The sequence below is a fragment of the Vespula vulgaris genome, chromosome 2 (assembly GCF_905475345.1).
Source record: "Vespula vulgaris chromosome 2, iyVesVulg1.1, whole genome shotgun sequence".
In the NCBI taxonomy this organism is placed as follows: Eukaryota; Metazoa; Arthropoda; class Insecta; order Hymenoptera; family Vespidae; genus Vespula; species Vespula vulgaris.
Genome location: NC_066587.1, coordinates 3,175,760 through 3,203,750, shown reverse-complemented (window position 1 = coordinate 3,203,750; position 27,991 = coordinate 3,175,760). Strand labels below are relative to the sequence as shown.

The following is a 27,991-nucleotide window of genomic DNA, read 5'->3' as shown; positions in this document are numbered from 1 at the left end:
AAGCAAGCAAGCAAGCAAACAGGTAGGTAGGTAGGTAGGTTGGTAGGTAGGTAGGTAGATAGGTAGGTAGGTAGGTAGGTAGGTAGGTAGGTAGGTAGATATGTAGGTAGGTAGGAGGCAAATAGATAGGTTGGCAAATAGGCAAGAAAGCAAGAAGGAATTCTCGTACGGTGAACGGTAAGCAACAGGTATTTAAATGAGAAACCGGATGGTCGATTCGAGGTGGTTCGATAGAGGACGCCACGTCCTTCTCGTTCCGGCTATGTACCTGCTACGATCGTTTCCAAGAGCCGTTCTCAACACGATTCGACGAGCACTTCGGCCGTTATTCTTCTCTCTCCTTGCCCCACTCCAAATGACTGCTCGACGTTCCATCGGTCCCCTCTTCTCCCCACTCCTAACGACTTAGGAACGGCAGCAGAACAGCAGCAGCACCTTTCTCGAGTCGCACGGGCCCCGTGAGTAGTCTCGGTCCCCACCCAAGACGGGCGACTGCATGAGTGAGTGTCAGCAGCACTCAGTACAGTTACTGACGGCCCCGCGCTGTGAACCGTTGCCGTTGGCCGTTGTTTTCGTCGTCGTCGTCGTCGTTATCGTCATTTTCTACTTCGTCGTCGTCTTCTTCGTTATCTTCTTCGTCGCGTTTGTCATCGTCTACTACTCGTCGGACTCGAGTCAATTTGTTTTACTATGCGTAGCTCTTGATACACATATGCAGTCCGTAAGTGGAGTGCTTGATAATCTTTCTTTCTCCTTCCCTCTCTCTCTCTCTCTCTCTCTGTCTGTCTGTCTGTCTGTCTGTCTGTCTGTCTGTCTTTCTCTTTCTCTCTCCTTTTCGCTGCGTGCAGGTGCACGCAGCTGTTTTCCATCTGGAGTAACTGAGACATCTCCATTTTTGTCGAGATCATGGGTCCTCTTTACGAGATTCCTGAATGAATGTGTTTACTCGGTCAAAGCTACTTTGGAACGATCAAAACGTTGATCTTCATTGAAAAATGGATTTTTAATAATATAGTAACATGTTTCTAACTGATAACTATCAATAAAATAAACACTATTCTATAATGAATTCGTTTGCATTAGATCCGTTTAATTCACGATTTACTTCATACAATATGGTATATTCAGTCAGAGTATTATCACGTGTTCAATGACATTATTACGTTATACTAACTAAAGAAGTTATAGTAGCTTCATAGTCTGCGTAAAATTAGATTTTCAAACTTTCCAAATTCGCGTTAACTATTTTCGCATCCATAACACGTAATTGACGTAGTTTAAAGTTCGACGTGTTGACGCGTCATTATTAAAATATGTGTTTTGGGCATTATTAGCAGGTAAGTGATTCATGGAGAAAGGAAAGGTCAATCAGAGAAGGACGTGTTGTTTGTTGTTCCTTTTCGAAATAGTGGCATAAGCTAAGGAGAAAGGGAATTGGAGTTGTGTGCTAGTAGATAGAGGAATTAATACAGTGTATTATTTAGCAGTACTACGCATAAGACGATTATACAGATTTTAGAAGCATTTCGAACGTTATTCTCGATATTGAGAAAATTAAGTAACTGTTAGACAATAGATTCTATTTTATCTTGGAATTCTATCGGATTTCATTTAATATTAATGTAAAAATAAAGATAGATAGAAAGAGAGAAAGGGGGACAAAAACAGAAACAGAGAAAGAGAGATAGAAACAGAAACAGAGGGAGAGAGAGAGAGAGAGAGAGACAGACAGACAGACAGACAGACAGCGAAAGAGAGAGGGAGAGAGAGAGAGAGAGAGAGAAAGAGAAAGGGAATGGGAATGGGAAAAAGAAAAGTAAACAAAACTTCATAGTCAAAAAAAGTAAATACAAATATCAATCTACAAGAACAAAGTGCTTTCGAACGTAGGTACGTATGGACGAGGTTAGCACGATGACCGTTCTACCACCACTACCGGCAAAGACTCAAAGTCGGGATGGCAACCAAGTCGCTCGGCAGACTGTGTCAATCCGGGCAGCTTCCCCTCCATCCTCTCCGGCTCTGAGCACAGGTGCCGGAGCAACGGTATTCGTCGGTTCTCGTGCCGTGGATCCTACGGCAAGTACCAAGAGACGAGTCCCGGAAATACAAACCTCCAACGGCTACGGTAGACAGAGCAACGTCCAGCATCAGGAGCAACAGCATCAATATCAGCATCAAAATCAGTATCAACAACGACAACAAGCGTCACACGTAGTTAAGATAAAGATCAATCCGGATGGGGATAAAAACGGGAAGGTTATATCAGCGGTAAGATTGACCTTGGACGGAAACGAGAAGAATAACGGAGTAACGTGTGAACGTTCGTCCGTAGCGGAGCGCGACGGTGCTGTGTTGGTGAGTGCGACGAATCTTGTGAACGAGAATCTTCGCGAGAGTGGTGTTGTTGGTGAGGGTTGTGTGAGAATCAGTGTAGGGGGTGACGCCTTGAGAGATAAGAAAACTTGCACGTACGAGCAAGATACCGCGAACAATAACGACCAAACCAATAAAAATAAAAATAACAACTACGGTAACGAGAACAACAACAACAACAACAACAGCAATCATAACAATCGTAAGAAAAACGACCAAGTTATGGTTCAGCGGGCGACGTCGGAGACACCGAATTCTTCTCCCTTAACCAATCGATCTAGCGGCTGCATTTATTATAATTCTTTTCAAAATCCGCTGAACACCATGGTGATGTCCAGTGGACAGTGTTCACCGAGCGACACCTTGGATAGTGGAACTTGCAGCGACTTGGATGGTACACCTCCTCCTTTACCCAAGAAGAAAAACATCAACAAGGGTATCGGAGGTGGAACAAGGGTCATACTATCAGTAGGAAAACACGATCTCACCGGTAGTTTGACTAGTAGCGGTGCGGAGCTCGATAGCGATGATAACGAGAGCAACATCAGCTGCGATTCTTTAAACGGTGCCGAGCTTAACGGTAGTATCCTTTCTCGAAACGTTAATGGGACTAAATCTCCGAACGAGAACGGTCAAGAGATTGTCGAGTATCAACAACGTATACAACGTACAAGGAGTAACGACCTTGGCAGAGTAATCAAGGACTCCGAAGAACAAGTGGAGGAGGTCGAAGAACTCAACGACGATCATAGGGCTAACTCCGACGATTTATCCAGAGAGGAATCGGCTTCGCCTAGCGTCTCTCCTTCGCCTTCTAGAACGTCCTCTTTGTCGAAGGCTTCTTCGACACCCAGAATCAGGAGTCCAGAGCCTTTCGTTGATCGAAACAGCAGTGGAACCACCTCTCCTGTCGTTCGTGAATGTACCTATGAAGAGAGAAAACAGGAACAGGAAAGAATAGAACAAGAGAATGCAGCTGCCGAGTTTTACGCGAACTACAATCGATCGAGCGGTAACAAGTACGTCTACGACGATGACAGATTCTACAAGTTTCACTTGAACGAGCTGAGACAGGATAACAACGAGGATTCGAATAAAGAACATAAGGAACCTGGAGCCCTCGGAGAAAAAGAAACGGATGAGTGCTTCGCTGGTTACAAGATTCTCGAAAGGGAAGCCATACGCAGTGCCAAGGGAACCGTGCGTGGTGTTAAGAACAGAGTACGCGCTGGTATAGCTACCTTCCTTCAAAAACCATCTTCCAAGGTTAGTATTTAATCGATAATTAATACTCAAATTAATCGTAATATTTTCTTTCTTTTTTTTTCTTTTTTTTCCTTTCTTTTTCTTTGACGATGTAACGTTACTTTCGGTGAAACTCGCTTTTGATTTATCAAAAGTTAATATTAGAAACAGTGAGTTATAATATAGTAAAATTTATCATACTTTCTATCGTGTAATAGCCAAGCTATGCTAGTCTAATTAATTCTAGTTGGGAAATTACTTAGTTAGAACTTATTGTTCGTCGCACGCACATATACGCACACACGCATACGCAAGCACGAAAAATAACGAACTAGGAATTAATATCTTATCTTACTTTGGAACTTAACTTAGGCTTCGGATGACATTCATGATCGTTTTACAACGTAGTTCGAAGCAATTCCGTTTTAAGGGGACAGAAATAAATGCGTAGAATGTACGAAGGTCTTTCGTACAAGTGGAATGTTGAACGGGCGTGAAATGCGGTATATTGACCTAGAGAACCAAACACGGAGTTAGTTAATATTCATGGAATTCGATGTTCTATTTCGGAATGTAGTAGATTAAGATATAGAAATTCGAAAAAGTATGTATTTATTCGGATCCAGAATTGTTCAAATCCTAAGAGACTTTACTTGATATATTTTTTTATTCTCGACTCTCGACAATTCTCTCATTAACTCGAAGAATAAACACGCGCTAATTACGTAATTATTTTGCTCCGTGCACTGATTTAAGAGATAAGGTCATGCCACAGGATTTCCGATGTAATAAATCGTATTTTCTAACTATATTTAATCACTAGCGCTGAACGTGAGAAAAGTAAACGCCAGTCTTTCTAATGAAAACGATTTTAATAATATCTATGATTTAAAATTTAAAGATGAATTTTATTATATAGTACTTTTATTATATAGTACTTTTCGAGATCGATCGATTGATTACATGGAAATCGGATCAATTGCAAAGCGTCGTTTCTCTTCGTTATAAAAATCGCAGATACAATGAACGTTCGATGATACCGTACGGTCAAATCGGTTTCGCTAGGCAAACCACTTCGCTAGTTACACTGAGCAAGCAACGTGATAGTATTGAGATAGCTTGAAGCGCTTTACGATGAATTCGATATTACTATCCATCTAACAGATTCTAAGTTAATTCGTACAATCGACAAAATTACGAGGTTGCGATAGAAAAAAATTCTTCGAACGATAACGTTAGAAAAATGAAAGTAATCATGATTCTTCATCGATGGATGTATTTTTATCTAATTAAATCGAAGACGTGTTTTCTGGGCCCGATTGGTTCTAAAGTAAATAAAAAAAGAAAGAAAAAAAGGAAGAAATAAAAAGAAAAAAGAAAATTCGTAATTTTACGGGGGAGCAAAATCGTCTGAAACGATAGCTTTACAGTTAAATCGTATAGTATGATTTTCGTTCCGTTCATCGACTGTCGATCTTAGGATGGAAATCTATGATGAAGCATCCACTTCTCTCTTTCATTTTCTTTCTCTTTAGTACGATTCCAGCAGCAAAGGTTTCCTGTGTGTTGCTATGCGAACGTCGGCGACGTGCGTAAACGACGATCGTACGTTCTGTCGATGCGGAACGGATCGACATAACGGTAGATCCGATAAAGCGATATTACAGCAAAGGCACGAAGAACGAACACACTGCTTGTTTCTGAGCATTCGTATTTCTTCTCTTCTCCTCGTCATCATTTTTTCCCCATCTTTTCTTTACTTTCTTTTTATTTAATCGACGAGGAAATAGAAACGATGATCGGTACTTTCTAACGCGTTAGAGATCGAAGATCTTAATTAGAATGATTAAATAGGACGATTCGATCGTTGAACTCTTCGTTATAGGTGGTAATTATTTCCCCATATGTCTATTAACGGCTTCTCGCATTTATAGTTATAATAATTATGCAATATTGTTTCTCGATAATCGTTCTATCGTAACGCTTGATATTTTTTTCAATGTCAATTTGAAACAATGTAGAAAGATAACGGAAATGTTAGATATTGTCGATTGAATTTTTCACATATTTATCCTTAGATATTTATTTTATAGTATTAGTATAATATGTTCAATGAATTTAATAGTTGCGTTTATTTCGAATCGTATCGAAGCTTCGTTCACTCGTTTACATTGCTCCTCATCCTTTCACAAATTTTTCATCGCGATTGTACTGAAGATTATAGAGGTACGAACGTTCTCGCGGCCCGCATCATAAAATTACAGAGCGTGGATTGTTGGTTTGCTTGCTCGCTCGCCTAGCTAGACTAGCTAGATAGGAAATTAACTTGCAACGTTCGGTTAAAAACGGTAGAGAAAATTCTTTTTAACGTTTCAACGTGTACAATAGATTGGTATAGAATGATTTTACCTATTAATCATAAGATAGAATCGAATAAATATATTAGAGGTATAGTAAGATAAATGTTAGCAGTCGAAAGAGAAGGAAGGTTTAAAGTACTATAAATAATTAGATTTGTTCACTTTCGTACGACAAATTAATTCGTCTCGCCTTAGGATGAACGATAAGATGACGTGTCCTTTGTCATTATAACACTCGATTCTGCTCCAATAACGAGTACACGTATTTACTACCATTAAATTGTAGATTGTTCCTCTCACAGCTGTTATGCGTCTTCCTTGCGTTTTAGTTTCTTCAACTTCCGTGCAGCTGTCCAGAACGGATTATGCAATCTCCGACGCATAAGACTCACCGGAAAAAATTGTAGAAAATCGCTCGAACGGTTCGTACAAACTAATATCGATAATGTTCTAAGCATTCGAAAGTCAGCTCGATAAGCATCGAATTCTTCCTCGGTTTTCCACGAACGAACTCGTTTTCAACAGCGGTTAGTGTGCTAGATAGTTATCGAGGTAAAGTGATTTATTCTCCGAACGAACGAACATAATAGCCGTAAAAAGCATTCGTTTTTCCGATTTGGTACTATCGCACAGGGTGATAGTAATTTATGCTCGACGGTTAAGGACCGAAAAGAGAACACGTGTCTCCGGTTAATAAACTTCCCCTTCCAGACATTGAATGCCAAGTTATTAAGCACCGCTACACCCGTTACACATTCTTGCACGAGGTTTTAGCGAACGATATTATATACGGTTGCGCAACGGCGCAACAATTAATACGCTACACTTTTATAGGTAGGTATGATATTCTAGTCATATAGTACTCTCTCTCTCTCTCTCTCTCTCTCTTCATATATATGTGTGTGTGTGTGCGTGTGTGTGTATGTAGAGGCAAGTTTTACACATCTGCATTTATGTTTTGTTTTTATTCGTAAGTTAGGTTTGTAAGTCTTTCTGGAACGTACCTACGTTTTAAGAACCATATAAATGCAATGGACCCATTGTATTACACTAGAATTTAATTAAAAATACTTTCGAAAACTCCTTCCAAAATATTTTTCCTTCGTTTAATAAATCTTTCAAAGACTATGCGAATGAATTAGGACAGTCTCATTCTGGCAAATGCTTTTACGTCGACGATTTTAACTCTCAGTTGGAAATATTTTCACGATGAGCGTAAATGACGACGATTTACAGCGAGTCGATTATCGAACCTTCGAGATTTCTTAAGCAAAGAGAGAGAGAGAGAGAGAAAGAGGGTAAGAGAGCTTTCGTCGAATTAATAACGATTTGTCGAGGACGATTTTAATGAGAGTCTTGCCTTGAAGGATTACTCGGTGATCATTATCGATATAACTATATATTTCTACCGGCAATTTATTCTATATAATATACGTTGCAATATTTAGTTAGTGAGTATTGCTTTTCGAAGCAAAGTAATGCTTTTGAAAGGTCGTTCTTTGAGTTTCTTTTTTACCGAGTAACAAAGTCGCAGTCAATTTTCGAATAAACCGTTTCGAACTAATTGTAAGTAGAAAAGAAGTAAGAACGGATATTACGTTTCAGAGCCGAGATTAAATGCGAAGTCATAAATGTCTGTATAGTGTGCTAGCACCTTTACTTACACCATCACACACGCACACAAACACAAATATAATAAAACTACAAACATAGATACTCATAGCCCATGTAGTTACCTTGCAACAATTTCCACGTAACTATATATGGCAAACATTGCAGTTAACGACAGTAAACGCGAAATAGAAACTTCGATCTAAGAATGAATCCGCTAAGGCTCCTTTTCATTCTTTCTTAATCGACCCTAATCCAATATCCATGTTTATATATACTACAAATACATCTGTTATCGTGTATTTTATTGACAATTATATAGATATTAGTAAATCTTACGATTAGAATGCAATGACGAAAGAATTGACAGCTTACGTTCTCGCACTATTATTAGCATGAATTCTAAGATCTATGAAGTATGTTAACGATTCTAAAGGGGTGAACGTCCGTTTACACAGAAACGCGAATGTCTCTGATAAATTAAAACAGATACTATGATTTCTCTGAATTTCGTCGAAAGAAACTTTCTACATTAGTCTTCGCTCTATTTAATTTGTCAATAATTGTGTTATAGACTTTCATTGATCGTTGCAGCTCTAAAAGATTACCATCGGTATCAATTTCGATGGAAATAAATCATAGGTTCAAACGCTTTCTTGATTGCTATATGCTCGACTTGACGTTGAAAACGTGAAAACTTTAATAACAACGACTACTCGAACGTTGATATTTTATTACTTTCGATAGAAAATACGAGATAAATATACAAATGAAGAGGATTTTGTAACTAAACGTACGTAGGTGCTTCTATTTTTTGTCATGAATAGCAGTATTTAAAATTTCGTATAGAAAAAAAAAAATGAATCATTACTTATTCATGAATTCATCGACTAGGAATTTATGCATAGATTGTATAAAGGTTGTACGATCGTATAAACGTGTAGGCAAATCGTGGAAATCGATGTACATATATATATATATATATACATATATATATATTTTTCTCTCATTTGTTTATTTATTACTTACATGATGCATAGTAATTGAACGTGGATAAAACATCGAAGATGCGAATACGAATTATATGGAAATATCTATGATTCTTTCTTAATTCTCGATCATCGATGGATACATATTAACAAGAGAATATTTCATAGAAATCATTTAACGCATCTTTGATGCATTCTTTGATAATGCATGATCTCTCCTTTCTTAAAAAAGAAATGCGATCAGACCTACTTCTTTCTCTCTCTCTCTCTCTCTATTTTTTTCTCAGCTCTCTTTCTTTTCACCATTTCCAGAAATTCTTGGAATGGAAGGCGACAAAAAGAAATCGTACTCGTCGCGGTGGCGAGTCGCGACAGCAGGTGGTAATGCCTGGCGTCATGAGTTTCCCGATTGAAGAAAACGCGGTAGGCATGTTCACGAGACAAATCGGGTGGGAAAAGAGAAAGCGGGTCAAAGAGGCCGCCGCCGCCGCCGCCACGACGACGAACGACGGTGGTGGCAAACGGCCAACTTCGGCCTCCTCATCTTCGATTCGTTTGGTGCGCTTCTTCTCCCTCTCTTCTTCTGCTTTCAACCGTGAACTCTTCTTTCTTTTTCTCTTTCTTTCTTTCTTTCTCTTTCTCTTTCCAATCGTAGCTTCATTATTCACCAAGAGCGATGGAAGTCTCGTTTTTCTTGCATTTCTTTTCGTATCCCTGACAAAGCTAAATTATACCTTTAACATTTTTTCTGAATTTTTTCCTCCAATAGAAACCATCACTTAAATCAATATTCTTAGTAGGGGTGGATTCAATTTTTCACTTTCGTATTGTCAATGCTTTAGACGTTCCAAGAAATTTTGCGTAACAGGATACATCTTTATCTGTTGGTTTCGTAATTAATAGCTTATCGAACTGTAAAGTGTTCGTCGAAACCATAGAATCTCATTGAAGAGAAGTATATATATAGAATTTCTTAGATAAGTCTTTTTGTTATAATGTAATTATTATAAAATTTATCATAACAGGATTCTACTATATATATTATAATTCTATTTATATCGTTTACACGAATTAAATAAAACTTAGTCTTATTTACGAAAATTCATTTGACAGTTAATTATTCATTATCATGCTCGAAAGTTAAAACGATTAGTACCGGCAAGTAGATAGGTATTCTTCTGTAAATATAAGAAAAGCGTCGTTAACCTGTTGAACATCAGAGGAGAGAAAAGTAGAGAGTAAGACCAACGACGTTGGTCCGTGCTGCTTTCATTCCTACTCGGAAGCTGCTGCAGTGGAAAAAATATTAAACCGAGCATCGAATCGTAACCATAATCGTATTCCATAACTATAACCGACAAAAACGACAATTTAAGTCATTTTGGAATCCCCGATTGGGATTATAATTCTTGATTCAAAGAATCGTTCTAGATGAAAGTGTAATCGTGACCTAAATAATCTTTTATTGAGTTTATCTGACTTTTGGGAAATTTTTTATTTTTTCAAAAAATGATCGAAGGAAGAGAAAATTTATCGTGATAAATATATTCGATCGGTCGTGGACGAAACATATGATCGCTTGATATGAATTGCTAATTGATCCATCTATCGTTCTTTTTCTTTTTTTTTTATTTTTGGCAAATTCAAGATAATGTCAAAAAATATGTAGCACTCTTCGCGAAACTGTCCTACAAATTTGGAGAATCAGAGACCGGTATAAACCGGTCCATCCTCTTACCTATAACGGAAACCGTAATATTCCAAAAGTCATAACGGGAATCAAAGGCAGTACTCGCAATGAGTTGGGTCGAAACAGTTTTACTCAAAATGTAGGTAAAGGTTATAAGCTCTCTCGCAGCTTTCTCATGGATGTTAATTTATCGACTACGTTAAAGTCATTTTCTAGATTCACGAGTTATCCAGGAAGTCAAACTTTAAAGGAAGAATCGATTGGTATGGTAGCATTCGTTTTCATCCACGTACAGACGTAGTTTTTAATACCCCATGTTTTTTTCTTCTATCGATTAATTTATGAAAAAAAATATTAGTTAATATCATTCGGGATACGTATAAGATATTTTTCTAAATACATGTCTCGTAGTAAGGAAGAAAAAAAGAACGAAATAAAAAATTCTTTGTTAATACTTTACACTGTCAATAGAAGCACTGCGAATAGAAAAAAAAGAAGGAAAAAACAAAATTGATAGAGAATCGAAGTGACCGCAATTCTCACATTATTCCCCAGGTATTATTTATTTGTTTGATAATATGATAAAGTAGCAGGAATAAATGCGATCATTATTTAAACGTCACGAAACGAACGAAGGAGAAGACTGATGAAAAAATCGTTTAATTGCGATGTATTAAATGCTTCACGCATCGTCCATACGTTTAATCGTCCATACACGCTAGCACCAACGCGTTTCTCATTTACTTCCTAGTAATTTGACTTTCGAGCGAATGAAGTATGCAAGTAATTGGAAAAGATTCTTACGCGTCGGCAGTGCGTGACTTTACGTCTAGATATACGATGTAGTACCTGAACGTAGTTCGGTAAATAAAATTCTATTTAGTAAGAGATAGTCTAGACGAAGAAAAAGTGAAAGGTTCCTGTGAGCCAAAAAACTCTTGTCGTTTCTCCTTTTTTATCGTTAAGTGATATCATTACGAAGAGTGTATTTCATTTATTTATCTCTCAATATTAATTTAAAGAGAGAAATATAAAAGAGTTATATTGAGAGATAACTGATTACGTATTTCTAATTATTAAATTATAAGCAATGAACTAATAAAATCGATTATGACGTAATTGGAATAATATAAGTGGCAAGAGAGTGCATTTATATTCCATTGCATAATAAATAGTAGAAGAAGAAAGGACTTGGAAAAGGGTAAAATAATAATAGTTTCTATCGTTCCTTAAATACTCATAACATTATTAATAACTGAATATAGATTAATTACATATCTATCAATAATGATACATTATATATATATATATATATATATATATATATATATATATATATATATAGTACGTAAATTATAATCATTTCTCAATATTGTAAATGGAGAAGCCGAGACTCTTTCGTATTTGCAGGATTGTTTAAAATCAAAGTGAAATTCGTGGCATATGTGCATATAAAAATTTTAAAAAGGAAATTGTGTTAGCGTGACATAATTGAAGAAAATATCGATCATCGATTATATCGATTTATCATTTTGTGTTACTTAAGTTACTTCATAGTAAAAGCAGGACACACTCTCTAACGTTAGATTAACCATTAAAAAAAAGAATGAACAGTAGTGAGAAGACAGTTTCACTCGATGTAAATTAACCTTAATATGGTGATGCGGTTGTATTTTGCGAAAAATCGTGAAAATAAATTCTTAGTGAATTATTATTTCGGTACAATAAATGGAGACGATACGACTCCTTGTGGTAAATTTACTCTCGGCTGTATCAAACAGTCTGTTTAGGACGGAGAATCGATCGAAGAAGGTAAACATTTCTCGAGATATTTTTACTTATTAATAATCGAATAGAACGTCGATGGTCGAACACCGAGAAGTCTACGCAGAAATAGCATTTGTCCTCGACATATGAAGATAGTAACGCGTATTCGTGTCACGTAACCTAGAACCATGCGTGCAGACACTCGGACATATCGATTTGATCAAACTATTCGAAAATCCTGGTATGTTTCGATATATTTTAATTTTATTATATATTTTATCTGCTAGTTATCACGAAAAGTCTTATTCGTATTTTTTAACATTTCGACTTTTAATTTGTGCAATTGAGAAACGCGTTTAGAGATATTAATTAAAAGTATTTAAAGAGATAAAATGAAATATCAGATAATAAGAAGTAATATTTATTTCATTTGTCATTTTATTACGTTTATATTATTAATGAATATGCGTATTGATAGTGAGATAATAAATTGATAATTATCGTAAATACAATCAAAATTAAATAAATCAAGAGAAGGAAGATTACCAATGAATGTTATAAATAGTGCGATTGATAAAACTCATCTCTTATGAACGAAAAAAGAAAGGTAGAGAAAAAGAAATCGATACTTTACTTCGAAAAGCAACCTGTTGTACTGAACTACGAATACATATTTAAATATACAAATATTTGTCGAATTATTAGGAAACGTATATTTTTTTATTTATATTTTATTTTAATTTATTATTTTAATTTAATTCATTTTCTCAAATGCGTTGTATTAATTAATAATCCATTATTCATAATATTTTGTTAAAATATTTTTCCTACAATTATTTGTTATCATATGCATTTTGCTTCATTATATTTTATTTATTTATAATACTGGAAAATAATATAAATTCATGTATTTTACATGTTTTTATCGAAGCGTACATTCAAATTCGTACGGGAAATTTTTGTTTTTTTTTTCTTTTCTTTTTTCTTTTTTTTTTTTTATTTTGCAGAAAACGATATTAATTGGGCCGAGCGTAGGGGACGCAGTAAAAGCATTTTTCTCGATTTTTATAGGAAACCATCAGTTTCCTTTTGAAGTCATAAAATGTTTGCGAGAAAATAAAGCTTCATTGAATCCGGCTTTAGGAATCGCTGACGTACACCTTGAAAATCAATTTAACATGATAGTATTGATATTATATCCTCGTTATTTTCATCAGTGATAGAAACATTTAAAATACTCGATTTCTGATCTGAATCATATAGTAATTGAATAATACATATGACATTATATATATTAAATACTTTTAACATATTTACATATTAGTAAACAATATAACATATTAGTAATTTAACATAGTAATTTACTAATTTAACATATTAGTAAACAATATAAAAAAATACCCGTAAGTTATAGCAGGAAAAAAAATAACAAAGAAATACGAATTTTCTCCGAAAATATTGTTTCAAAATCGAAAAATTCAAAAAGTGATTTCATCTCAGAAGAAAGATAAAGCTTTTGATGTAACTACATTGCCTATATTAGACTGCTGTATATCAATTTAATCCTTACGGTCTTGATTGTATCAAACTTGAAAAGATATTTCTTTAGAGATTTCACCATTCCGTAATATTCGTTTTGATCGAAAGATCTCGCACGTTCCATCGATATACAGGTCGAACCTCCAGGGAGACTTTTGACCTCGTTGTAAGATCGTGAGACTACTTACTTCTCTTTCCTTCCTTCCATCTTTCCCTTCTTCCGTTCTCTTTTCTTCGACTTCTTAAGCCATTTTTTAAGATAGTATTTGAGACGTTCTTATCGTCGATTATTTCGAAGATGGCGCAAAGAGAATACGTTTCTCTCGAATTTCTGAGATCTCCTTTCTTGAAAAGAAAAATCTCGTACGTTCTCACATAACCCTGTCGCGAAAGTTCTACCGATAGGACACAGGCCCATGCGCGCGCTCGACCTCCCCATACAGAACAAAGAGAGAGTGAGAGAGAGAGAGAGAGAGAGAGAGAGAGAGAGAGAGAGAAATATATACATACATACACACGCGCGTACTTGGAACCGTGTTATTACGCAAATGACAGAGCGTCCCGCAAAGACCTATTACAACTAGAGCTCCCCTCTCCTCTTCTCTTTCCCTCCTTACTTCTCATCTTCCTTTTTGTCTTTCTCCCTCTCCCTATCCCTGTCTCTGTTTCTGTATCTCCCTTTCTCTTTCTCGCTAAACGAAATGTGCTACAGCTACTGTACCTACGCTCGCTCTCCCGCTAATCATCGAGTACTGTTGAGACTCTTTCTATTCTCTTTCTTTCTCTTTTGCTTTTTGTTTAGAACGTATTGATTTAGGTCTCTAGCAAAGAACTCGCTCGCCCGTATTTTATCGCATGAGTTTTCAACTCGAGCGTAAAATTACGTAGGAGATTGTAGTTAGAAGCATTGTGCATTTGAAATAATTTTTGAAATATTAGTAATAATTCTTTTGGTTTCTTTTGTAAGGAATACTTACGCAAAAATCTACGAGTCTGTAGTATAATTAACGTATGGTAATATTGCAAGCCATAGATACAGATTATTTAAGTATTAATTTAATTTTATTAGCGACGTTAATAAAAAAAATCCTTGACTTGGAAAATTAATTAGAAGAAAGAATATTTGAAGGCTGATCACAAAAGATACCGCGTGTGACCGTGAGAGATCTCGTTTACTTCTCTACTCGTTAGTCGGCATACCTGGTACTTTGTTCTTTTTTTTCTCTTTTTTTTCTCCTAGAGAAGCACATGCACCAAGGTAACAATAAAATCCGGTCAGTGGGCGACCCGATCTCCCGTAACATTATCCCAGTTACGGAGAAATCGTTCTCCTCGCGATTTGTCTATGCTACACAGCTGGAGTCATTCTCGTGTAATTAATCGTCGCGATCGTTTGATTCGTACGAGCTAGATAATCGTATGCGATTATGTTTAAAAGATCATAGATCGTTTTCTTTCTTTTATAATATATTATCTCTAATATAACATTCGAGATAAGCGTGGATACATCATTGTAAATGATTCTTGTTTAAAAGTGCCGTAATTCATGTTACGGAGTGTAAACTTGGAGAAATCTAAAATCGATCGGCATACCTACGATTAAAATTAATGATGCAAAATATGGAACAACATCGAAGGTTGTCTCGATAAATTTGAGACTTTTTTGCTCTTTTACCACCGGATTAATCTTAATTGCGAAACTTAATAACTCGAGAAAATTATTCCTTTTTATTTGACTCTCAATTTTAAGTATCACTTCATTAAAACGAAAGGGTATAAAATGAATGTACGAAATAGACAGCAACGACCGAATGACGAGTGAGAAAAACGTTTAATATTTTAGTTTTCGTGCTTTTATGAATTCGTTCAATTTATAGTTCTATATGAGACAAGATCTATTCTATTTTAATATCTATACGTTTTTGATATAATTGTGAGCGATTTTTGTACATTTTTATTCACGAAATCGCATATTATTTAAAACTCGAACGACGGATGGTATTTTCTTAATCGTATATCAAAAATTAATAATATTTTATAGAAAGTCTGGCGAGTAGGAATTTTTGATATAACACGACGATACAACATTGGTTATATCGAATTTATTTTAAGATTGTTAGATCAGAACGATTACGAACATTTGAAACAATACATACATATATATATATATATATAATAAGTGATCTTGATAGAGAAAGACTTTATTTATACATTATATGCCTCTCTACCTAGCTAGGAATATACGATGACTGAGTATCAAACGATTTCTAAGCAGTATTCTTGCTTCGTAACCAGCTGGTGCACGTAACTGCAAATTGGAAGTCCCGCTATGCTCTGCAGAAACGAGACTTTTTATCGGATAACGTGCACTTGTTTTCCGATTTGTTCGAAGGTGCAAATTTCAGTTTTGATATTAGAATGTTTTTATTTCTTTTTTTACAGATTCAAATATCGATCTTTCGCTCTTCGCGTTCTAATAACTCTTTATTCGATTATTTCATACTCTTCGCAACATTAGACTTCAAATGCAAATTTGCCAAAATGCATATTTATAATCTATGGAAATAGAGGCCACATAGCTATGCAAAACATTATCCACACAAACGATCACGGCACGTATTATGTATCGCTACTCATTATAATTTTTTTTCCAGTGAAAGTAATTTTATATAAAATTATATTCTTCTTCGCATACTTTTAAAAATATCTTTTATTATTTCTCATGGATAACATTACGACGAACGAAATAGAAAGTATTTATGGAGGAAATGAATAACCTGGCTGTTCACTCCTGGCAAAGAGCTAAACGTAAGAAAAATACATTTTTCATTACGTCGAGCAAGTTATTTACATTTAATACTATCATTAATCATTCTTTTCTTATAACGCCTTCAACTTATCATGTAGTTGTATCATAACAATTTACAACAATTAATAATCTTCATTATTTTTCAATCAAAATTATTAGATGTACATATATACACGTTTTCAACATCAATGATTTAAAACGAACTGAAAATAAAAAACTTTGATAGCGAAATGAAATTTTTTGTTATATATCACGTGACAAGATTCCAATCCGTTATCGCGTTATCAAACAGTAAAAGTAACAGGAAAAGTAATTAAGCTTCGTCATATGTAGTAGACGAATACGATGATGCTATGTTGGATATATATCTATATATGATTAAAACGATTGCCTATGCAATGTTGAGGACAGCTCGAAATGTGTGCAGTTCAATAGAATCGACGGACTGTAAAAAGGTATTCGACCGTTCATGATTACTGCAAAAATGGTGGCACGAATTCAGCAAAGTTTCGATTAATCAAAAATACAGAAATATTAAGTCACTTTTTAAAGAGTCACAATAAATAGTGTATTGACTTTTATTTATTGTAAATTTTCAAAACTCTTACATAATTTTGATTAGAAAGAATGAAAACTTAAATCGATTGACATGTATTCATACTTTAATTGATCTTATTATTCACTTGTTTTAATTCGAAGCCTCATTCTTATCACGTATATGTTCCGAAGAAAAATAATAAGAAACTAAGATAGATAGTAGGTATTCGAAAAAAGGGACCAAACGATCTCTTATCTTACATATCTTTGACAATATCGAAAATTCTAAAGGTTGTCTCCCCTTGTATTTATTTATTTCTCTTGTATTTCGCTTTGCTGATCATGAAAATAATAGCATCTAACAAAGTTATATATACTGAAAGTTTGTATATAGTAGGTATAACTGTAATATAATGGTCTTCGTTAGAACACGTTAAAAGATTCAGCTCGTCTATGCGATTTTATCGCGACAACCGTTAGTCGTCAGCTTATGAAAGTTATAACATAAAAAATGCATTGCTCGAAGAGTGCGAACGTTCACGAAACCTTCCTCACGTTTCACGGAGTCATGGAGTTGTACACAGAATTGCGAAAATTAACGAAGCTACTCGTATTACGCGATATTCTAGCGATTATTCAGAGCGGAGAGAAAGAGAAACGAAAATTCATTGTCGTAAAATATAGTACGTAGTTGTAGTTGTCCGGTTAAACGAAATCATAATTTTCGAAAGTAAAGACAATAAACTAAAGCGAAATCGATGCGATTGAAAGTAATAGTACAATGTTTATTTTAGAAAGAGATCTTGTAACATCTAATTACAAATTTCTCGTGAGAGATACTTATTTATAATTACTCTTTATTAAGTAAGAAAGATGAAACGTTCTTTCCAAATATTTGACAAGTGAATATAATTAGATACGATCGATCGATTAAATTTCGTACATTGACAATGAGTTTAACATTTTCTTGACGGTTATGATAGATTCGAAAAGAAAAAAGTATCAACAACAATATTATCTTGTTGATTGATAGTCCAGATAGTTTTTATGAATCTGTTCTATTATTCTTTTTTGTTTAACCAATTAAGAATTCATATCAGAACGAACGTTTTCTTTTTTCTTTTTTTTTTTTTTTTACGTAAACAAAAATTATTTTAGATTCTTTTTCGCCGCTCTATTTTATTCCTTTCTTTCGCTTGGCTCCTAAGAAATTATCATCACGATGGCTCTTTTTATTTGTTTCTTTTATCTGAATGTACAATTTATAGCAATGGATTGAGCGATATTGTTTGAACGTTCTTTTATTCACTGTCCTCGATATCTATCCAATTTCCGATATTTCATAATAATCAAACCTTCAGTAGAAGATTTAGGTCTTACATACATACTGGATTATAGATATAACTAAATTTCATATATATGTATATTAGAGAAAGAAATCGATATTTTATTTTGTATTGCGAGATACCGTAACTATTTTTATCAAATCGTGAATTAATATCGAAGAAAAAAAAAGAAAAAAGAAGAAACTGATGTATGAAAAAAAAAATTTTTTTTTTAATATAACTGAATCTTTTTTTAAATAAAAATTTTTTATTTCTCGATCATTATAATAATTTTCGTTCTAGACGAAAATCTATTTTTATATTTTGTCAAAATTCATTAGGATTGAAAGAAAAAGAAAAGAAACCTGTTACTGAATAATTTTACAGAATCCATCAAATTATCGCGGATGTGTATCTTTAAAATTATAAGATGGACTTGAATTTTAACGATGTGGAAGTTTAAATTATCGCTTTTAATGAATTTATTATAAGACGCTATTAGTTAAACAATAAAGCATGCCAGCAACGCAATAACGCTCTACGATGTTTACATTTGAATTTATGTTTTCTTTTTTCTGTTATTGTTAATACATCGATTTGTTTTCGTTTTCAGGCTTATAAGGCAAAGGAAGAGGGTAAGGTCGTGGTTTACACCACCTCATCCGGTATCGTCAGACTAACGTTCTACAATTGCATGAAGGTAAAGCAGATTTTGAACACGCACATGGTGAAATACGAGGAAAAAGATCTCTTTCGTAGCGCTGAACTTCAGACAGAGTTGAGAGATCGAATAGGTTGTACGGCGATTCAGGTGCCACAACTTTTCGTCGGTGGACAGTACATTGGAGTGAGTTTTTAAAGCTTTTCTAACAATTATTTACATATCAAATGATTTTAAATTATTCGATTGAACTTATTTAATCGTATTATTTTCGATGATCTAAAAACTGTCTCATCCTCGTTTATTTCTGATAAAACGTAAGAGCTCCGTGAGTTTCTTAAAACGTATTTTATACAATCCGAAGATCGATAAAGATGTAATTTGATGAGTTTACCCAACACACTTATATAGTAACCATACTTCAATATTAGCCTTCACTATCAGCGATTCCTTCGATGATATCTTTCAAGCTTAATTTATTCGTTTCACGTTTCATTACTTTTTCGATGGCCTTCGTATCGAGAAAAGGAAAAAAAAATGGATGTTAAAACAGTAGATAAAAAAGAATGTGGAGGTCATATGATTAAAGATGTTGTTTTATCAAATAGGAAGTCTCGAATAAAAAATATGATATGTGAAGTGGAATCAAACGCTGAAAAAATTATCGATTTTCCCACGTTTCTTGCATTCATTGATACAATGTAACTTAAGAGAATAATATCGAGAAAATGAATTTAAATGGACATTAGAGATTATCGAAACTTTATTCAATTATGTTTTCTCATCGCTTATTTCTACTCTTTCGAAACGTATTTCATTCTCTGTTAGATAAAAATCACTATCGTCGTGCGTCAGTTCTTTATAAGTTTACTATGACATCAACAATTACACTTATCTTATTCTAATATGATCTTCAGATTTTCTTCGTCGGTCATCGACTATTTTCATCGTAAAGCTCATTGTTGCAAAAAGTCACTGAATGTTAATCGTTTAAACAATCTTTGAATTTCAATATGTTTTTTTCAATAGAACTTATCTCTCCGCTTGTACTTCGAGATATGTACTTTAAAAAAAAATCGAATAAAGCCGTTACGTGATCTTGTTAATATTTATGAAACAATAGGAATGTTTTATCGAAAGTTCAATCAAAATTTTAGATTTGATTCTATGGAATTTTAGAAAGATTGTATAGAAACGAATAAAGGAATCGATTGATTTTGACGAATCAGGCGTAAACGTTCAACGTGATCGTAATTCCAATATAAAATAATAAGAAATCCGTTTGGCGTCGATCGATAATTTGTTCTTGGCATGCAGTAGGAGTAAGTACTTGGGTAATGACGCCATCGAGTGTTTGTCAATGATCGTTCGTCGGGCTGCGTTCGACATTCTTTACGCATCTTCCTGTCGCATCTTGTCTGTCAAGATATCCTTTATTATTATCTCGATTCGACGATTTCGAGAAACTGAACGATTTAATTAATCTTTATAAGATAGATAAAACTCGTTCTATCGAAGGAAAATGACGAGCATTGATTTAAGAAGAAAAATTACGTTGACTTTTTCTTTTCTTTTTTATCATCAAATATCAAATATTTTTACGACGAACGAATCGATGTTTTCGAATAAAAAGTAAAAAGCTTCACTCGTTTCAGGAATGTAATTAACGCTTGTCCATCACTTTTACAATTGCTAAATTTCAAAAGAATTACGTGAAATTTTTTAAATGAAAAAAAATTAATTATTTTATTAAAAAAGAAAAGAGTAGGTAATGAGAGAATCAGTTGATTTGTAATAAACATTTTCAGCAATGTAATTATATTCCTTTCGTAGGATACTTTCTGATGCTAGTAAATATGTCGCGAGTTTCGAATGAATTTTCAAAGAGCGAACTCAAGACTCGCGTGAACGGCAAGGCCGATCCCGCGTTACGCAATTGTGAATATTCGACATCGTGAAAGTTGAGAGAGCGAGAAAGAGAGAGAGAGAGAGAGAGAGAGAGAGAGAGAGAGAGAGAGAGACCGACGTGAAATGTCAAAGATAAGCGACTACTCGTTCACCGTGCCACACTCACCATCGTGATCGAAGCCAGTTCAAAGAGATATCGAGACCGAAATCTAACACGAGAGAACCTTTTCATATTGGCTACTTCAATATTTTTCAAACTTTTCAATTTTTTATTGAAGAGACGAATATATTAAAAAACGTGACAAAGAAATTATTCGTATGATTGAAAATGATGGAAACTCGTAATAAATCGAAATAAAACTTTGAATTTTTTTTCTAAGGAAATTAAATTTTAAATTTGTCAGAAATATTGATCGACGATGGGCTAAATTTTTTTTTTATCGAAAGACCGTTTTGCGATCAACTTTCTCTGGCGACGTAATCTCCTACAATTTTTTGCAAATTCTTTTTTTACCGTTCAGTCAATATTTTTTTTGCGGAGATCGTCCAAAAGTAAAAGTTAAAATAGTCATAAGGTAACATGATAAATGTCTAGAAAACATTATTAACACTTTCGACTTACAATCTACATCTCAATTTGATGAAAGTTTTGTAGTCTGTTTGGTGGCTTAGAACGTGCCATATTGCCCGCGTGCAAACCGTCGTTGCTTTTGCAACTTAATCTCCAGGTGTTCTGCTCGTTAAAGTGACTTTGGAATTTACTATGTCAGTGTCGAATTCGTTTGAAGTCATTTGTCGTCAACTTTTTAGTTAGCTATACATCTGACACTTGGTGAAATATTAAACAGCGAACGAATATACCTTCGTTCATTAACTTTTTTAAAACGCTTAAAAATTAACAAGTAAATACTAATAATCATTTTTAATTTATATAATAACGTCTTAATAATTTCGTTTTCTTATAAAGTGATAAAGAAAGAGGAAAAGAGAGAGAGAGAGATAAATTGTTGACAATATTTCATGATTTTATCCGTTGAAGTTATCATTATCAAAGTAAACACATTATAATTTATTAAACGAAACGCACCAAAAGAGATCCCATCCCATGATTTTTTTTTTTCTATTAATAAATCATTCATAATCCGACGGAAATCGTGGCATAAATTTTGATTAAGTCCCGACAGCCATTTTTTTTACGCATTAATTTTTTAAAAAGCCACGTCACGCTAAACGAATATATAAGAATTCGCAGGTAGATTTTTCCAACGTGTCTCCCTTAACACGCTCTAGGGTTATTATCTAACTTTTCCAAGCTTTTCTGTGTTCTTCGAAAGGAACGTTCCGTGCACTTAAAGCTAATTGTAATCCATGCTCGCTAAAACTAGAGTACCGTTTCGAGAACTTTTCAAGTGTGAAAACCAAAGAAAAGCTTTCTTCGACTTTAGCAATAATTTTATTCTTGTAAAAATTACTTACTCTTAGAGGTCAGATCGAAAAAAGCTTGTTTTTCGTTAAACTTTTTATCTCACTGTTTACTCTTGGAAGAAATTAAAATTAAATTAATCTAGTTAATATACTCCGATGAAAGATAAATAAAGAATGTATTTAAATCTTCAAATCTTTTTTTTTTATCTATCCTTAATCATTCACAAATAAATTGTTACTCTATACGAGAAAATAAAAATCTCTCCTTGTAGATTTTTTATTAAGACCAATTAAGCCTTAACGATCACTCAGGTATGATCACGCGGGAAGGTATATAGATTAGTTCGTTTCTATATACGACGACGTTATAGATTTCGTTATAACATCACAGATTATTACAACTATGTCGTTCCAATTAGCTGAAATGTTCTAATCAAGGTCTTCATAATTGACCGGTCGACAATATCCGTTCCAACACAACGGAGGTATTAATCGTGTTAATGCTGTCAGACTCGAGTAACTCATAAAATAAAAATGATTCGCATGCTAATGAAACAGACACGTAAAAAGAAAATTGTAAATTCTTCCTTTGTACTCCGAATCGTAAAAAAAGCTGTAATTCTACTATTCTGTTTTCTACGTAATTTATTTCCAAAGCTTTCAGAATGTTTTTATTTGAAATAACGTTGATAAAACGGAGGATAATCTACAATGGAATGAAATATATGGAAGAAGACAAGTCTAGGTAAGATTAAAAAGGAAAACAAAGAATTTCTGATAAACGGAGTGTCTACGGTTCGGTGTCGATAATCTCATGAAACTCTGATAGTACTGGGGAAAACAAGATTAAAGCAAAAGGGGAGAGAAATAGATAAATAAGGTTTTAAAAATTTAAGAGAATGGTATGGTCGGGTTGACACCAAGAAAATTAGAAAGGGTATTCATAAAGTAGGAATGTTAAAATTATTCGGGAAGGAAATTTCGCACACTAGCTACGACGTAGTTCGGCATAGAATTCACATAAAAAGTCGAAGATATTGTATAATAATCTACACCGACTCTTTCTTCATTTGAATTTATTTACATTACAAATCAATAATTATAATTCGAAGGATATATCGTATAACAAGCAACAAAGATCAAATTATGTATATACGTAACGTATACAACGGAACAAGATACATCTTAATCGTGTCGTAAAATAGAACGTGTATATATAAATAGAAAATTCAAAATGGCACTTAACTAATATTCACCTTAAACCTTTAACTTTATAGTAGAAAGCTTTCACCAAGTATGAAATCCTAATATAGAGACTCAGAGTTATTAGTTGAAAAGTGTAAATAGAATCACGTTTACTATGTATGTACGTAAGAAGACAACTCAGTCATCAGTCAGCCAGTCTAGTTGGTTTTCGTAAGATATTCATAAGCAGCTTCGATGTCTGCTTTGGTCTAGATACGACTCGGATTGGATTCAAAGGAGTAAACGAAACAAAAGAAGGAACGGGAATAGTCAGGTTCGATCTTCTCTTCGTGCACGAGAATAAGAAAGATATATAGAGAAAAAGAGAGAGAGAGAAAGAGAGAGAGAGAGAGAGAGAGAAATAGAAGGACTTGTTTTGTCTCTCTTGGACGTTCGTTCGTATATTGGTACTCTCGATGCGGCCAATCGCGAGAGTTGTCGGGAGAGCAGATATACGAGTAAGTGAAATGTCAAGCTATTCGATCCAAGGCCATTGCGGGAAGGAGACGAAGAGAGAAAAAGAAAAATAAAGAGAGAGAGAGAGAGAGAGAGAGCGAGCCAGAGAGAGAGAGAGAGAGAGAGAGCGAGCCAGAGAGAGAGAGAGAGAGAGAGAGAGAGAGAGAGAGAGCGAGCCAGAGAGAGAGAGAGAGGGAGAGAGAGGGAGAAAGAGAAGTTTACTCATTTGCGTCTGTGTCGATTCGATCGGTTGTCCGTAGTAAATGTTTACATACACACATACGTACATAAATATGTACGTACTAAATCCGGCCGGCATTCCTTTCTAACAACGTCATACAATTATTTAAACACGACGGAGAAACATAGATGATATTTTTCGTCCTTCGAGGGATCTCTTTGAAGAATCAAAAATGATCCATTCGAATAGAGGCAATAGTACGAACGTGTAGATTGGATTGAACGAGTCGAAAGAGTGGAGCGGGTCTCTCGTGATCCTTGACAAAACACTTTTCACAGCTTGGTGAAAGGTGTTTCCTTAGTTCGTGATTCGCAATAAAATCGTTTCCTTCGTTGTGACGTCCTATCAAGGAGAAATTCTTTCTTACGTTCTTGCGTTCTTGCCTTCCTCTAAACGATACGATAACTCCTTTGAGACAACACCTTGCTATTTCCAATAAAACGAATTTAAGATTAATAAAGTTAAGCGTATAAATTCGAGAACGGGAAGAAACAAAATAAAAACGCAATGATCGTTCTTTTTGTTTATCGATCATTATAAAATCATCAAATAACAATATATTTATTTCGACAAGATTGCGTATAAATTCGATAAATAGAAAATAAATCGTCGATATAATATTCGCAGTTTTATTTTACAAATCGTTTTTATATCGTTTATTAAACGCTCCCGTTATATTTTATCTTATTAATGTTTTTAATTCTCTTCCTCGATGTTTTCCTTCTTTTTTCTTTTTTTCAGGATGCTGACACCGTCGAACGGCTCAACGAATCCGGAGAATTACGCCGGATGCTTAAACCTTACCAGGTAATTCAAGATAAGAGCCTGCTCGAAACAAGTGGCGAAAAGAAATGAATAACCATCAAACTAATTCACTTCACCTACCTTCCTAATTATCTGTTTCCTGAATCGTCTCCCCTTAATAGCATGGATGGATCTTTCTTTCTTTTTTTCTTTTTATTTCCTTATAACGAAAGAAGACTAGAAGAAAGTTCTTAAACTTTCTTTAATTCTTTTTCAATTTGTGCGATCGTTCAATATGACGTAACCAATAAATTTATTCAACTTTAACGAAGAATACTTCCTGAGATAATATAAAAAAAAAAAACAAAAATTAGAAACGTCATTACGTATTGAGTTATTCTTTTGATACAAGAGAAGAATGAGATGGAAATTTACGAAAAAGAAAGGAAAAAGAAAAAGAAAAAGAGAGGGGGTGGAGGAGAAAGAAAAAGAAAGAAGTTAATGTAGGTAAATTTGGCGAAAGTTTCGCACGTTTTCTTATTCAACAAAAGGTCTTCGAGAAAGTTTTATATTCGCATCGATGGAAATAGTCGTCGAATACGGCATCGTAACGTTATTACAACACGAAAAAAGGACAAACGTACGACTAGTGCACGTTCGAAGGGATGACATTTTACGAAGGAAAAGACCATCGTTACGAGAACCATTGACAGCTATTTTTATTGATGCGAAGGATATTTTTCTTTATGAAATATATCTCGTTATTTCCTTGAAGGAGATCAAAATATCTATTTTATTTTTACAATTTTTCTTTTTTACCTTTTATTTTTTTTTAAATCTCTTCGAATTGCAAAAAGGCGATATATAAAGGTCGACGTAACAAATCGTTGGTCGTCGTTGTAACGAATGAAAGAAAAAAGAGAAGAGAATCGTCGAATCATTTCTCTTTTACGACGACAGTGAAAGTGTCGTGCAAATACTTTCTAAAGAATCGAACGACCACCGGCATCTACCGATCGCAGTCTTCGACCGCAAACATGTGTTGGTCAAACATATCTTGCAAAAGATGGTGATAGCATAGAAGAATTATTAAATCCATTCCACTTGTTCTTCTACTTGCTTTCAATTGCTATCGATTTTCATAAGAAAATAAAAAACAGTTCATTAACGATAATAGGATGGAATTTAAGATTAGTTTTCAAAATTGTTGATATTCACGTTTAATATACAAAAAAAAAAAAATTAATGAGAAACCAGATTTTATATATATATATATATATATTGAGTAAACGTAACAAGTTGGTCTTGTTACTTTTCTTATCACGATTTAACGAAATTATCGAAGCTACGTGGAATAATGCTAACTCGCTTAGGATGTTTATATGCCTTCCTATAAGAAAGAACTATCCGAAGCAGGTATAACTGGATCGTAAAGAAACCTGTGCAGCAAAACATGTGCAGCTACACCCACACATTCACATATACGAATACAATCACATAGAGAAGAAATAAAGACAGAGAACGTAGCCATTCCAACGAACGCAAGGTTGTACCGGTCCTTTCACTTTTATCCGTTGGCTATCTATCCCCATCCTCCACCCTACTATTTCTTTCTCTTTCATTTTTCAGACTCGCGATCGTAGATTTCGGTGTCGTACACTCGAGATTTTACCTTGCAACGCGCAAAGGTCGTTTACATCTATACGCTTCCAATGGAAATCTTTATCCAGTTTCTAATCTTATTGTCATTGTTAATATTAGACATAGGCAAACATATTTTCAAACCATGTGTCGATCGCTATCCACATAAAAAAGATATAGCTTTAAATTCGTAAGTATAGTGAAATCGCAAATATTAATTATAACTTTTTCATGTTATATACATCTTCTAGATTTTTTCCCTCGTTTTTTTGTTTTTTTTTTTGATTCGCTAACTAATCTTTATTTTCATCATCTTTTTTTCTCGAATTTAATTAATCTAAAGGTTAGAAAATTCAACAAGATCGAGTGTAAATACGCGTAGACGCTTTGTCTCTTCTTCATTTATATCGATTTATTATTTCACCCGTACTCATTCTACGTCTGTGCTTTTTTTTCTTCATTTTGTTTCATTAACTAAACGAATATTTTTCATCCTCGATATCGTTCGCACTCGCACGATTTAATCCGAAATCCTTTTTGCAATCTCGTCGATCGTAAAACCGCGTAAATCGTACTGTCATGCATCGAGAGCTTGCTTTTTTGTTTCCTTTCCTAAAGCAATAATCATCTCCAAACCAATTTTCTTGCGTTACAGAGCGACGGCGCGTGTCCTTCGTGCCTGTTTTGCGGAAATTATCGACTGCTGGTCTGTCCCGTTTGCAACGGCAGCAAGAGATCCGTTCTGCGCAACGATTTCACCGTTGAATTTGTTGCCTTGAAGTGTATGAACTGTGACGAGACCGGTCTGGTTCCCTGCCAACATTGTTGAGAAAGAAGAAGGAAGAAATAAAAGGGATTTCTCCCTTTGGCACGTCGTCGACGTTCGACGCTTTATCAAGCAACGTACTAACAAGCAACTCTCCGACTATCTTCCCTTTCTCTTTATTTAAGACTCGTGGTGCTACGACGAAGTATAATACGTTTCGACGTTTCGAATAATTCAAAGATAATGATTTGAGAAAAAAGAATAAAGGAATGAGAAATAGAGAGAGAGAGAGAGAGAGGGAGAGAGAGAGGGAGAAGGAGAGGAAGAGTGAAAGAGAGTGAGAGAGAGAGAGAGAGAGAGAGAGAGAGAGAGAGATAATGCCGACTAACCGTGTTTCGTGCAGATGCTCGCGATTTGTAACATATCGGTTAATAAATATTGTCTAAATTTTTGTAATCTGCCACACCCGATATCGATCCTTTCTCTTGATCGTATATAGAACAGCTGGAATTCTCGATGTCACATGAAAGGGGGTATGTATCAATTTGGCTTGGCCAATTACAGATATTTTATTTATATTCTCGAATAAATAAAAAGTCATTACTTTTATTCTAATCGAATAATACTTAAGCTTACTATCGCGTGTGTGATAAAAT

The 27,991-nt window shown here is 34.5% G+C and overlaps 1 protein-coding gene across 3 annotated transcripts; it reads left to right on the top strand.

Annotated features, from left to right (window-relative positions):
• The first annotated feature begins 4 nt into the window (after nucleotides 1-4).
• LOC127072820 (glutaredoxin domain-containing cysteine-rich protein CG31559-like) lies at nucleotides 5-27,950 on the top strand. Of its 3 annotated transcripts, none has more exons than XM_051013575.1 (5): nucleotides 5-22; nucleotides 1,891-3,642; nucleotides 18,862-19,095; nucleotides 24,926-24,991; nucleotides 27,225-27,950. In XM_051013575.1, exons 2-5 carry the CDS (start codon nucleotides 1,897-1,899, stop codon nucleotides 27,396-27,398), a joined length of 2,220 nt encoding a protein of 739 aa, XP_050869532.1. In that variant the 5' UTR covers nucleotides 5-22; nucleotides 1,891-1,896; the 3' UTR covers nucleotides 27,399-27,950. The 3 variants fall into 3 exon arrangements, with proteins under 3 accessions (XP_050869532.1, XP_050869530.1, XP_050869531.1); XM_051013573.1 differs by lacking the exon at nucleotides 5-22 and adding an exon at nucleotides 85-721; XM_051013574.1 differs by lacking the exon at nucleotides 5-22 and adding an exon at nucleotides 85-721 and having other exon boundaries at nucleotides 1,869-3,642.
• The last annotated feature ends 41 nt before the right edge of the window (nucleotides 27,951-27,991 follow it).